Source organism: Triticum aestivum, chromosome 7D (genome assembly GCF_018294505.1).
Source record: "Triticum aestivum cultivar Chinese Spring chromosome 7D, IWGSC CS RefSeq v2.1, whole genome shotgun sequence".
NCBI classification, from domain to species: Eukaryota; Viridiplantae; Streptophyta; class Magnoliopsida; order Poales; family Poaceae; genus Triticum; species Triticum aestivum.
The window spans coordinates 429925415-429939680 of record NC_057814.1 but is presented as its reverse complement, the minus strand read 5'-3'; the positions used below and the strand labels follow the sequence as shown (position 1 = coordinate 429939680).

The following is a 14266-nucleotide window of genomic DNA, read 5'->3' as shown; positions in this document are numbered from 1 at the left end:
GCGCTGCCACAACGGGCCCCACCATGCCCCTGCCCAGTAATAACGCCACTGGGTAACATACCTAGTAACAAACGGCCAAGTTGCCGTTTCCGCACCACAGCCTGGCACGAGGCCGCGTGGGCGCAGCGTCAGGCAAAAAGAAAGCCCAAAGGGCGACATGGCATCGTACCCCAGCAGCAGTTTCACATGCCGCCGGGCCCCACCTCCTCCCCACCACCCCAACCAACTCCCACGCCCGCTCAACCGCTGCCGGTGGAGCCCGGGCCAGCGACCCCACCCGTCAAGCAGCCAGATCGGGGTGCCGCCCGCGGGGCGGGGGCTGGCGAATCTGTCCCCACGAATCTCGCGCACAGAGGTGATCCGCTGCGCGCGGGACCAGCGCTCGCCCCGGGCCCGCCTGTCAACGGGCGCTGCTCGTTTCTTCCACTCACTGACTGATGCCGCCCGCTCGGTTACCATTTCTTGTAGCTGGCGCTATATAGGCGCCGCGCGCACGTTGGCCGCATTCCCAAGCCCGGGATTTGAGGGAGAGGAGGGATTTGTCGAGGGGCGCGATTCGCTGCTCTTCCTCCAGCCTCCTACTGCTCGCCTCCGGTGTGGGGGTGCGCTGCGGTGGGCGGAGGGGAGGCCAGGGCATCGAGAGGCGAACCGAGGGAGGAGAGGCGAACCGAGGAAGGAAATGGCGGCGTGGACCTCCGTGGGCCTCGTGGCGGTGGCCGTGCTGGTCGTCGGCATCGCAATGCCGGCCTCCGCCGCCGTGCAGCCGCCCGCGCCCGCGCCCTCCAGCGACGGTGAGAACCCCCCTGCGCGCACTCTGTTTTCTCTCTCTCTCTCTCCCGTGGCTTGTGTTTTCCGGCATTGACCGGCGAATTCCCCCCTCTGCGGGGGTTCGTTTTGCGTCCTCATTCCATTTCGCTTGCTATCCTCTCGCGGCGGTAATAGACTCGACAAGATACGATTTGCCTGCCCTTGCATGTGGGGAAACCATTGATCTGCTTGTTAAAACCCGCGTTCTTAGGACCCACCTGGTATAATAAAAGCTGTTTCACTGCGAAACGACATACGTTTCATGACTATTTTTTGACTTGAATAGTATTGTCACGCTCATAAACAATTCAACAAAATGACAGAGCATGCTATTCTTTATTTTGTTCCCATTTCTCACTTCAGAGTTCCACCTGAACAAAAAAACCATTTTTCTATAAATCTTGACATTTTTTACACTAGCCCTTCAAAGTTGCAGCTTTGGAACTTCGATGATCTAATGACACTTGACATCTCTTACTGGTAGTCTGGTACATGTCAATTTGGTAGAGGCTGAGACATCTGGTTACAGATTGCAGTCCTGCTTATGGGACTGTGCTGAATAAGTCAAGTAGCCGTGTTAGTTTGCATATCTTGACAAACAATTAGCTGCACAAAATTAATGTGACTGACTTATGCACTAGGCTGAAAAAGTTCAATTTCATCAGTATGTCTGTGAGGAGGAACTGTCTCTATCAGGTTTTGTTCTTGCCAAGTGTTTAACACATGTTTGATGCAATATATTCTTCGTAAAATCGATTAGAAGGAATGTGGAAACCATTCGTTGTACAAGATAAGTTCGCGAAATGGCATTTCACTGATGGGCACATATGCTTCGCATGATTGATAACCATATAGGAAGGGTGTTTGCTGTCCATCTGTCAAGAATCTAGTCTTCCTCCTTTCTGGTGTACTAGCCGAGTTGGTTTGCACTTCCCTTTCACCTGTAGAACTGGTACCCTTGGTCTGCTTCCTTGAGTAGCTTCCATTGAAATACATGATACCTGGCAGCTCCTGGTTTACGCTTTTATTGCAAGGATGTCAGGAATTTTGCTTTCTTGAAAGCGACTTCAAATTCTGGAAGTAAATGTCTGACTAGAGTCATCAATTTCAGGCCTTCCTGTTCTAATGCCCACAAAATATTAGTATTATTTTTTGTTTTCCATGCAACATGGAAGTGACAAACATGCTATTAGCCCTGCTGCCCATCATCATGACAGCTAAGAATTTTAGGCATCCGTTAAGTCGTAGCTCTTGTCGTCGGTCAATTGGCAAAGATGACAGATGAACTTTCTGAGTTCCATTTTCAAGCACACTCAGTTATTTTTCACCAGAACCGTTTAGACGTTTATGAAACCAAATTGTTATTTCTAACCTGTTTTTTTCAAGCTTCATTCTGGTCCCTTGATTTATTTATTTGGTTTCTGTTTCACGCAGGCACATCGATTGACCAGGGCATCGCATACGTGCTGATGCTGGTGGCCCTTGTGCTCACCTACCTCATCCACCCGCTGGACGCGTCCTCCCCGTACAGGCTCTTCTAATCTAATCAATAATTCGGGTTGTACCTGTAGAGGTAGCTAGCAGCTGTGCGATGATGATTTAGGTGTGTGTGTGTGTGGTGTTCTGTTTTTGTATGCGCGTCAGATGATTATGTATGGACATGTTTGGTGGTGGCATGATTCTGCCATCATGTGAGTGTTTCGCTATTTAGTTCATGCTAATGTGTGTATGTATTATTTCACTGGCGCTGTGCCGCTTGCCATGTGCTGCGATGCGTGGTCGGTCTGGTTTTGCAAGTTGTGTGATACGTACCTACTACCCATGTGGATGCTTGTCCTGCCCCTGACAGGCTGACATGGGTGATCTCTTGTGGTCCAGTTCGTCCATCCCAGATTCATCTGTACTATGAAACCGTTTTATTCCTTTTTATTTTTATTAGTTGAGTGATTCGCTTCTCTGATCTCCTCGTGATGAATTTTGAAATGAAACTGCCTATGTGAGATGTCATCCGCTTCGACCCCTCTCCGCAGCGGATGCAACTTGCAAGTACTGTTTTTGGTTGGATGGATTGAATTTCTATTGCAAATTTGATTGTGCATTATGAAAAAAGACAAATTCAGATGTGAATAGTAGGATTTCAAATGCCTACATCAGCCGGTATGGTAGCAATCTACCTGGCATGTCCACAAGATCAGCATGTGTACTGCTCCTGTATTCCTAAATCTAAATGCTAGCAGACGCGGACCATGAACTTAACAGGAACTGATATTGCTCCTTGAAGGTAGCAGTCTACATGGCATGTCCACAACAACAGCATGTGTACTACTCCTGTTCCTGTACTCCTAAATCTAAATGCTAGCAGACTCAGACCATGAACTTAACTGGGAATGATATTGCTCCTTGAAGGTACGAGAGAACTGGTGAGCGAGTACATTGTCTCTGTGTTACCATGGGCCGCTCTACCGACCAATCATACCACTTCTGTCAGTGTATTCAACCCCCTTGACCCTAACAGCTGCTCCAGCCGTCTAGCGTCATGGGGAGCCTAGCTACAAGGGTGTTTCCTGGCTGATTCGTCTCGCGAGTTCGCGTGCTTTTGCCTGGTTGCAAATGGTTTGAGATGCATGATTCAGAGCATCTCCAGCCGTTGGCCCCCAGGGACGCGTAAAATCGCCGCCTGGGGACGAGCCGGCGCTAAAATTGGCATTGGGGGCGAGCGGGTTCCCAGCCGCCGGCCCCAGGGTCGCCCCAGACGCGGGTTTAAAAAAAAATTCGGCAAAGTTCGGCAAATTGGACAAAACGTTCGGCTAAAGTTCGGCAAACTTGACATATATTCGACATATTCGACGTTTACATAAGTTATTTAAAAATACCCAACTAAGGGGCGAAGAAGTCGCTGAGCGTGGCGAAGTCGCCCCATCCTCGTCGTCGTCGGTGGCCTTCTCCTTCTTGACGCGGCCGCCCCTGCTGGACCCCTGCCCGGCGTCGCCCTGGCGGACCGGTGGCGGCGGCGCGTCGTCGTCGCTGTCGTCGAGGACGACGATGCCTCCCTCGTCCCGGCCACGACGCCGAGCTTCGAACCGCTCGTAGGCGAGGCGCTCCAGCTCCAGCTCCGTGCGCGCCCAGTCTTCACGCGCCCACTTCAGGGCCGCGTCGTCGTCGAGCTTCTCCTTGACGCCGCCGTCGAGCCCGGGCTCCGTCTTCACGACGGGGAGCCCCGGCTCCGTCTTCACGGCGGTGAGCCCCGGCTCCGTCTTCACGGCGACGAGCCCCGGCTCCGTCTTTGGCTTGACGTAGCGCGGAGGAGCCGAGGAGGAGGCGCGCCTGCCGCCCTCGTTGATGACGATGTCGGCGCTGCGGGTGCGTCGGCCGAGCGGCGTCTCCACTGCGGGCTCGGCCTTGACGCCGAACAACGCCGGCGAGCCGGAGGAATGGGAGGAGGACTGAGAGGAGGAGCCGAACCTCTTGGGCATCCATTGCCCGGCGCTTCGGCGGGGGGGGGGGGGGGGGGGGGGGGGGGCGTTCGCGGCAAGGTATGCCAGCGGCGGATCATTGCTGCCCTCGAGGTATTGGAGTACCTCGTGGAGGGTGCGGCCGGGGACGCCCCACCATAGGCGACGCCCCTCGCTGTTCTTGGTGCCCCCACCACCGGCGCCCCGTTGGTCGACGCCAGCCTCTGCGCCTGCAGGCGCTTTAAGTACGCCGCCCACGACGCGTGGTTGTCGGCGGCGTACTGGGGGAGGGCGCGCTCCTCCGTCAGGGACGCCCGCACGCGGTCGACCTCGGCGGCGAAGATGGCGGGGCGCGCGTAGGCGTCGGGCACCGGGGGGATGGGGACGCCCCTGTTGCTGAGCCTCCACCCCGTCGGCCCGGCGCGCATGTCCGGCGCCGCCGGGATGTTGGCCTCGAAGAAGAGGTAGGCCTCCCACTCGTAGAGCGAGCGACGGCCGAAGCCGTTCGCCGCCGCCGCGTCGCCGGGGAATCGTTCAACCATCGCTTTGGGCTTGGGGAGAGAGGGAAGGGGAGGAACGCCGGCGGACGGGGAGAGAGGCAGAGCTCGGCGGCTGGTTTGGGCTCGGGCTGGTGTGGCCAGAGGCGAGGGGGAGGCACTGGTTTTATAGCCCCGCGCCGTGTGTACGCGTGGCGGGAGGGGAGGCGTCGTCGCGCCGCCCGTGACGCGCCACCCGTGAGGAATTGACAAGGCTGACCGACGGCAGCCTTGCCATTGATTCCCCGCGGAAAACCGAGGCGTTCTGAGGGAAGACGAGGCGCGCGTCGCTGACTCGGCGGGCCCGCGGCTCTTTCGCGCCAAAAACGCTCGCCCCGGCGCCCCAGTGCGCCGGGTTCGGTCTGGGTCCGCCGGCGCCAGTTTCGGCCCAAACCGGCGAAAAACGGGCTCCTAGGAGTGCGACTGTTTTTGGACACAGGCGCGGAAAAATCGCCTGAGGAAGACCCGTTGGGGGCGCGGCTGAAGATGCTCTTACTTCTTGGAGAAGTTTCAGGCTCCTGCATGCTCTAATTGGTGGGCAGAACTAGTACCCCTGTTCTCATCTCCGGCTTGTTAATCTGAATATTTTTGGCGATTGGAGAAATACTCGCGTCTTGGAGAAATGGGGAAACATTCAGGTCCACTCTAATTGGTGGGCAGAACTAGTACCCCTGTTCTCATCTCCGGCTTGTTAATCTGAATATTTTTGGCGATTGGAGAAATACTCGCGTCTTGGAGAAATGGGGAAACATTCAGGTCCACTCTAATTGGTGGGCAGAACTAGTACCCCTGTTCTCATCTCCGGCTTGTTAATCTGAATATTTTTGGCGATTGGAGAAATACTCGCGTCTTGGAGAAATGGGGAAACATTCAGGTCTATTGTTTCGATTTGATACGTATAGTAATCGTGTCTATATGGATGGAAGTTTCGTAAGGAAGAGTCCAACCAGTAAAGAATGTAGTACCGGTGAGAAATACTCGTTATGCGCCGACTGATCCGAATATCCAGAGGTAATAAACATAGGATAAACATAAGTATAATAACAAAATTCATGAAAAATACTCGTTATGCGCCGTTCGTGGGGATCGAACCCACGGCCACGTGGTTAAAAGCCAAGCGCTCTACCACTGAGCTAGGACGGCTGGTGTGAATTAAATTTGTGATTAATTATTAATTAGCTAACAAGGGGAAACAAATGCTTGAAACGGTTCTTTTATTTTGAGAAACATGGTACAAAGAAAGATGAAAACAAATGCATACATATACTTATCCCTATGCACACACGCGCACACACACCCTACCTTATGAGCACATATAGGAGACTGAGCCGAAGGGTCTTGAGACTTGAGCGGTACTTTTTTTTTCCCGACAAAGGGAATATATTAATATCAAGATGATACAAATTACACCCAACCTCTGGAACAACATAATATCCAAAGCAAGTCTAGACATCACGGATGCACACAGCCAAAAAAACAAAATAAAAAGAGAAAAAAAAACAAAGGCCCCGTCGAAACAAAGAGAGGCTCACAGCTACAAGAGCACCACCAGTGATGGCAACACGTAGACTCCGAAAAGGATTCTCCAAAAACGATGCCTTCATGAAGGTTATAGTGCACAAACACTATCGTCGTCCGGTCCAACCATCATAGTTAGATCCTGGATTTTCACCCTGGAGAAGGTCCAATCTCCAAACAATGCCTTCAACAAGGAAACGACTAACAGCATCCCCCTTCCCTCGCATAGCCCCTCTCGGGCGGCTCGAGGGCGACAACCCTAGCCCTCGCCGCCCCCTTCCCCCCTCCCTTCTCGCCGCCGCCAGAGGCATCCGTCGGGCAAGCCCGGGGCGTCGCCAAGGAAGGTGGCGGCGGGGCCTCTGCTGCTTCGTTTCTCCAGCGGGGGGCGTCGGAATCCGGGGTGGCGGCCTCGTCCGGTGAGGCGCCACCGTCTCCTTGGCTGGTGGTGGCGCGGGTGTGGTCCGGTGGGCTTGGCTGCGCGGGCAGCAAGCTCTCCGGCGGACGAGATCTGCGGCGCCGGCGGTGGGGCTTCTGGCCTCTTGCGGCTCCAGATCTGGCCGCCCCTTCCCCCTTCTGCTGCCCTGCGTGCTCCACCCCTTCAGATCTGGACTGGGTCGACATGGTTCTCCGGTGCCTGGTGCTGGTGGTGTGGAGCCTCGACCGGGAGAAATCCTCGGCGACGACGTCCATGGACGCCGCTCCCCTTCTTGGAGGCGCCATTAAGGTCTTTGCTCCACCCTTCCCTTCCCCTAGCCTCCCGGGTGAAAAATCGAACTTTGTTGGGCGGCAACGGTGCTCTTGGCGCCGTTTGCTTCTTGAAGTCGTCGCCTTGGATGCTTATTGGACTGTGGGCACTGCGGTGTGGTGGTTGTTGGGCGGCGGCGACAGTGGGTCCCCAGTGGCGGCGGCGGCAGCTTTGCAGGTCCGACAGTGTTCGGGTTTTCTTCTGGTGCTCTCTGTGCTACTGGTGTCAGTTTGGTCCGGCGGCTTCTGTCCAGGAGGGGATCGGGTTCCCCTCCTCCGGTGGCTACAGCAGTGCACGTTGTGAGAGCCGGAGCGTCATTCCTCGGCCTTGGTCCTGCCTCCTTGTTGCTCCTTCCTCCCTGGACACCCTGTTGTTGTCAGACCGGCATCTTTCTCCTCTCCAAAGGATCATCAGTGGGCAGCGGTGGTGCGGTGTTTCTGGTGAAGTTTCTTAGTCATGTAGGGTGTGCTTTGTTCCTACTCCTTCGTTGCCTTCTGGTTGCATCCTTCCGTCCATGTTCTAGGGTGAGCAACCCCATATGTCGACGGTTCGGCGCCTTTCAAGCCAGGCGAGGAGGCAGGGGCCTCCTTCGACAGTGGGAACGGATGGTGATGCTGTTCCAGGGCCTTGGTTGTTTGGTGCCAACATATCCTATCCTCGACAGCGGGCGCTTCCTGGAGCCCCATTCCTTCTTCCATGGTGATCCTTGTGTGGACGAGGGCCTCTGCGTGCTTCAGCTTGTGCTTATCATGTGCTAGTTGTAGTGTGTGAGGTTTTGAGAGCTGCCTACCAGCACCCTTGTATCTTGCCGTGTTTCTGTTTTTGTTCGAGTTTGTACTGCTGTGGTTGTAATCCTGGCCGGTTGATGGCTTTGTTAATTCAAAGCCGGGCTCTTCTTGAGCCTTCGTTCTAAAAAAAACAAGGAAACGACTAGGAAGCCACCATTGCCAGGTACAAGACCTAGGGTTTTCACCCCAGAAACTGAGACCGCCAAGAACAAAGTCTGCCAGTGTTGCTGCCCCACTCGTCGAGATTACTGCTGCAAAATTCCAATCGTCCGACACGCAAACTTCTTCCGATCTGTCCCATCCAGTTTTCTTACATCACCCATTACAAGTTCACACAGTATAATTGTGTAGAACATCTGGCCTTCGATCCATCTAGACATATCAACCTCCGTTAATTTTTGGCCGACGAGGTAGATAATACGATGTGGTGGTGCCGCCGCTTGTGCCTTGTCATTCTGATATGTGCGTAGCGCCGAAGATCTCATGCAAGGCCACACAACAGTACCAAAGAAGAAACATCTGTGGGCAGTCGCGGATTGCATCATGCCCCTTGCCTCCGCCACTATGGACGACCGCGGCTGGAGGGGTGCGCGCCTCGTGTGACTGAACGCTGCTGTCCACGGTGAGATCGGCTCCACGATCTTGGCCAGGGTTGTCTCGGCAATCAGATCAGATCAGATTGACCATGGATATGGGGATGGGAGAATGAGCTAGGGCGAGGGGGAAAAGGAAGGAAAAGCTGAGGACGCCTCGCCGCCGCCGTCCGCCGTCGGACGGCCTCCTCCGGCAGCGGCGGGGGTAGGGAGGGAGGTGAGGAAGAGGCCGGCGGCGGCTGGTAGTTGTGTCCCCCGTGTCGCCCGGTTGAGGACGACGCGGGGTCGGGAGAGAAGTTGCTATATAATGATCATCTTCAGGAGCAGTACTTAATACTTAGGAGCAGTGCTTAGGAGAGTACTATACAAAACATATATGTTTCCGTACATATGTATAAATTATCGCCAACATATCTTTTCAGCTACGTTGTACACAAAAAGAGCATGTCGTCTAAAAAAACAAACGTCCCTGCCAAGATGTGTGTTTTTCGGTGGTGGCTAGCCACATAATCTCTCGGTGTGCAGATGAACATGCACATACACAAACTAGAGGCTCTCTCAACATGTAGCGTTTGTGGACCAAACAGAAATATGTGTATCATGCGGTTATGCAATCCACAAAGGCGAGGGCACTCCATGAGGTGACGCAAGAGGCATGAGAGTTGCCCTCTAAACAAGACCTTAGCAACTCTAGTCTGGATTAGGTGGTTATTACATTGGACAAAATGGATGATGAGACTCAATCCAAGTTGTCCCCCAACTACAATATTACTTTGGTAGCGGGTTGACACCGTGGAAACAGTATTACTTTTCACGGCAGAAAGGCGTTGTTCCATGCTTCTTCGATTTTCCTTCAAAACTACAATTCGCTGCAGTCTATACAAGCGGTCTCGCACAAAGTTAGATATAAAAGGGAAATGCATGGCAGACCCTATCTCAAATGAGAACGCCCCCAAACCAGATGCAAACCGTGGACACTAGATGATACCTATGAAAATTGGCTAAAACTGAACGTGGATGCAGGCTTCATTCAGGATATGAACCAGTGCTTTGGGAGTGGTATTGCGAGGTGATAAGGCGTTGGTCCGATCAACATGGCGACTATCAGTCATTGCACGTCAATTGAGATGGATGAAGCTAAGGCGTGTCTGGAAGGCTTACATGGGATAGTACCTTTCGCTAACCACCCAGTTTACGTAGAGAGTGGTTGTGTGAGCATCATTTAGGCCTTGTCCTCGTCAGATTTTGACTGATGAGTGACCGATGGTGGTATTACGCATGGTTCTAGGAACTTGCTAGGAAATCTCCTAGTCTTCAGGTTATCGAGAATGCTCACATGTGGCAATGGTGTTTACCCGTGGCTTAGCTAGGTTTGGTAGAGAGGGGTCAATAAGTTGTGGTGTTTTGCTAGAGTTAGTACGAGCATGCGTTTTGTGTCTGGTTGAACCAGATGATAGTGAATCTATGTTGCCAATGTAATATAAAACATCATTTTCAAAATAGAGATTTTAACCACAAATTTGCTTTTTCGTGTATACTACAAATTTACGTATCAGGCTTGATAAGTACTCAATTCACTTCATTGAGAGAATATTGAGGGATAAAATCTTCAAAATCGCACGAAGTAAAAAACCAACCACACTTAGTTTTTGTACATCTCTGTTTTCAGAGACATTAGAAGATTGTAAAACCAGACAAAAGGGTAATAAATCTATAGATATCAATGTTATTTATATTATTCTTCCTACTAGAAAAAGGGCATGTGCGTTGCGACGGGATAATAAAACCGTGGTCTTCAAATCAAGTTTCAAATATTCGCACTCCATATATATACACATGTATTTGAATATTTGTGCACCAACCGAGACGTGCATGCATATGTAAGACACGTGCATTCTAACATGCTCACAATGGATCGATGTTGGACTTGATCCTTGATGCGTGTATTTTTTAGTACATCCTTGATGTGTGTATGAAAATGAAAAGAAAAGGTTAGTCTCACGATGGATGAAAAACTAAAGGGCACTATGAGGTACGAATAACTCAGAGGAACACTCGTTTTTTCTTTTCACTTTTACGAATGGCGAGGTGGGTAATTTACTTCAACTTTAGGGGCATTTCCGATAACAGATGAAAAATTCAGAGAAACAATTAATGAAGAGTTTTTTTTCACTTACGAGTGATGTGTGGGTAATTTAATTCAACTTTAGGGGCAGTTTCGCTGAGAGACGAAAAAACAGAGAAATAATTAACGAAGATTTTTTTTCACTTACATGTGGCATGGTGGGTAATTACTTCAACTTTATGGGCAGCTTAGGGTAGGTGGATGGACCAAAAAATCTGAGAAAGACATCGTCCTTTATTATTAGGTATAAAGTTGAAGTGTCTAATCGCTGAGCAAAAGTGCATAATGTAGATAAAACTTTCTATGAAATTAATCGTAGAGGCATTAGGTATCCAACCAATGAAAAAGATACATAACAGGAGAGCATGAGAAAACTGGAAAGAACAAACCCTAATGTGCAGTCTTGGAAACATGGAGGGAGAGCTACTAGGATAAAGTCTTTCTTTAGATCGTAGTTCTTTGAGAAAAGATAATACTAGAAAATGGGTATCTGACCATCAAAAACTCTTGCGCCTAGCAAATAAAACAACAAACTTAGTTTTTTATTTGTTAAATTGGTTGGTGAGCATTTTCATATACATATTAGAAGCATTATGTGCTTCGTACGAGCTAGTTAGATCACTATGTGAGGGGGGGGGGGGGTCTAGAAGTTATAGGGAGATGGAAGAAATACAATAGTTCTTGTATGGCATTTATATTTCATTAGGGCAACTCCAACGCCGTGCATCAAAATGCCCATTAACGTCCGCACAGCAAGGTCCGGACACTTTTTGCTATCCAACGTCATGTATCAAACGTCCGCAGATCGACATGGGCATCCGAATTCCCGCAAACCGGAAGCAAAACTGGGAAAGTTTGTGGGCGTCCGCACAATCGTCATGTAGACCTGAGAAATGTTGTTGGATTGCAGTGGAGTAACAAATGTAATAGTACCTAGCATTTGTCAAGTACAAGGTGTCTCTAAAGAGAGCAACAACTATGAAAAATGCAGGCATGAGGATTGATAAACGGGACGTTGCATGGATAGAATCAATCATGTAATGGCATAAAAATAGGCCATAATCAGCTAGCTCATATTCCTCAAATTATCTAGGCATGCATTCTTTGTGTAGTTGTACGGGCTTGTAATAAGAACTTGCACAATATTTTTTGTCCTATCCTTTCGGTTCAACGAGATCCTAATGAAAATTAAGGTTAAAGGTACTCCTTTAAAAGGTATTGAAGCAAAGCATTAACACTCAATGGTACATGTAATCCTGGAATTACAACCATTATCATTGATATCCCGATTATTGTCACTTTGCGGTCACCGGTGCAAAATTATAACATGTGCATATAACTTGCCAGTATGATCCAAACACATTAATATTCATGAGGACATATATTTTTTAGATATGAAATCATGTCACTCGGGCCCTAGTGACAAGTATTAAGCATACGTCATAGCAACATCAATCTCACAACATAGATGAAACTACGCATCAAACCGTAACAACTTTGATAATTATTACATGATGGATCTCATCCAATTCTCATCCATACCATGTGCCTACAGATAATTACTCACACATTGATGTGGGAAGCATGATGGTGATGATGGAGAAGAGGTTGGTGTGTTGATGTAGAAGAATCCCCCTCTTTGAAGGCTGAGTGAATCTTCTAAGAGCCCTCTGGGAGAAGATATAAGAGTTGGCGATGGCTCCGCCTCGAAGAAAAATAACAAAAATTGTCCGTGAAGTTTTAGTCAAGGAGGGGTGCTATGGGCGAAGAGGCGGCGCATTGGGGTGCCTGTGGGCCACATGCAGACACATGGCATGGCCAGGGCGCGTGGGCCACCCCCTGGTCGTCCCTCGTGGCTCCGTGGATCTTTTCCAGTTTTATTTATGAATATGATTTTTTGAAAAAGGCTACGACTAAAGCATGTGGACTTGTAGGCCATCAGGTTCGTCTTTGATTTCCAAAAGTTTGAGCAAGTTTGGTTGGTGGGAAAAGGAGGAATAATTTTTTTCAAGGACAACAATCTCGGGCACCTCAGATCCAAGGATTTTAGTGAGTGGTAGAAGGAGGGATTTATATACACTCGTGCAGAGACGTCTGAAGGAAATATGCCCTAGAGGCAATAATAAAGTTATTATTTATTTCCTGATTTCATGATAAATGTTTATTATTCATGCTAGAATTGTATTAACCGGAAACTTAGTACATGTGTGAATACATAGACAAAACAAAGTGTCCCTAGTATGCCTCTACTTGACTAGCTCATTTATCAAAGATGGTTATGTTTCCTAACCATAGACATGTGTTATCATTTGATGAATGGGATCACATCATTAGGAGAATGATGTGATGGACAAGACCCATTCGTTAGCTTAGCATTATGATCGTTACAGTTGCATTGCTACTGCTTTCTTCATGACTTATACATGTTCCTCAGACTATGAGATTATGCAACTCCCGGAAGAACACCTTGTGTGCTATCAAATGTCACAACGTAACTGGGTGATTATAAAGATGCTCTACAGGTGTGTCCGATGGTGATTGTTGAGTTGGCATAGATCGAGATTAGGATTTGTCACTCCGTGTATCGGAGAGGTATCTCTGGGCCCTCTCAGTAATGCACATCACTATAAGCCTTGCAAGCATTGTGACTAATGAGTTAGTTGCGGGATGATGCATTACGGAAGGAGTAAAGAGACTTGCCGTTAATGAGATTGAACTATGTATGAGGATACCGACGATCGAATCTCGGGCAAGTAACATACCGATGACAAAGGGAACAACGTATGTTGTTATGCGGTTTGACCGATAAAGATCTTCATAGAATATGTAGGAGCCAATATGAGCATCCAGGTTCCGCTATTGTTTATTGACCGGAGATGTGTCTCGGTCATGTCTACATAGTTCTCGAACCCGTAGGGTCCGCACGCTTAATGTTCGATGACGATTTGTATTATGAGTTATGTGATTTGATGACCAAAGTTCGTTCGGAGTCCCGGATGAGATCTGGGACATGACGAGGAGTCTCGAAATGGTCGAGAGGTAAAGAATGATATATTGGAAGGCTATATTCGGACATCGGAAAGGTTCCGAGTGATTTGGGTATTTTTCGGAGTACCGGAGAGTTACGGGAATTCGCCGGGAGAAGTATTGGGCCTTATTGGGCCATACGGGAATAGAGGAGGCAGGCCAAAGGGAAGGAGGCGCCCCCATGGGTCCGAATTGGACTAGGGGAAAGGGGGCGGCGCCCCCCTTGCCCTTTCCTACTCCCTCTCTCTTTCCCTCTTTCTTCTCTCCTACTCTGGAAAGGAAAAGGGGAATCCTACTAGGACTTGGGAGTCCTAGTAGGACTCCCCACACTTGGCGCGCCCCCTCTAGGGCCGGTCTCCTCCTCCTCCCTCCTTTATATACGTGGGCAGGGGACACCCCAAAGGCACAACAGACACTCTCTTAGCCGTGTGCGGTGCCCCCCTCCATAGTTACACACCTCGGTCTTATCGTCGTAGTGCTTAGGCGAAGCCCTGCGCCGGTAACTTCATCATCACCGTCGCCAGGCCGTCGTGCTGACAGAACTCTCCCTCGGCCTCAACTGGATCAAGAGTATGAGGGACGTCATCGAGCTGAACGTGTGCTGAACACGGAGGTGCCGTACGTTCGGTGCTAGGATCGGTCGGATCGTGAAGACATACGACTACATCAACTGCG

At 50.0% G+C, this 14266-nt stretch overlaps 1 protein-coding gene and 1 non-coding gene across 2 annotated transcripts; one reads left to right on the top strand and one right to left on the bottom strand.

The window, feature by feature from the left end:
- The first annotated feature begins 488 nt into the window (after positions 1-488).
- On the top strand, positions 489-2548 carry LOC123168215 (arabinogalactan protein 20). The gene is made up of 2 exons (XM_044586089.1): positions 489-791; positions 2242-2548. Exons 1-2 carry the CDS (start codon positions 680-682, stop codon positions 2346-2348), a joined length of 219 nt encoding a protein of 72 aa, XP_044442024.1. The 5' UTR covers positions 489-679; the 3' UTR covers positions 2349-2548.
- A 3318-nt stretch (positions 2549-5866) lies between these two features.
- TRNAK-UUU (transfer RNA lysine (anticodon UUU)) lies at positions 5867-5938 on the bottom strand. The gene has a single exon. It is a non-coding gene; the product is annotated as a tRNA-Lys (tRNA).
- Positions 5939-14266: the final 8328 nt, after the last annotated feature.

Bases quoted from the DNA above. Each gene is read 5' to 3' on its own strand.
- LOC123168215 (XM_044586089.1), top strand. From the start codon at position 680: ATGGCGGCGTGGACCTCCGTGGGCCTCGTGGCGGTGGCCGTGCTGGTC. The intron at 792-2,241 runs GTGAGAACCCCC...TGTTTCACGCAG, and splicing joins GCCCGCGCCCTCCAGCGACG to GCACATCGATTGACCAGGGC.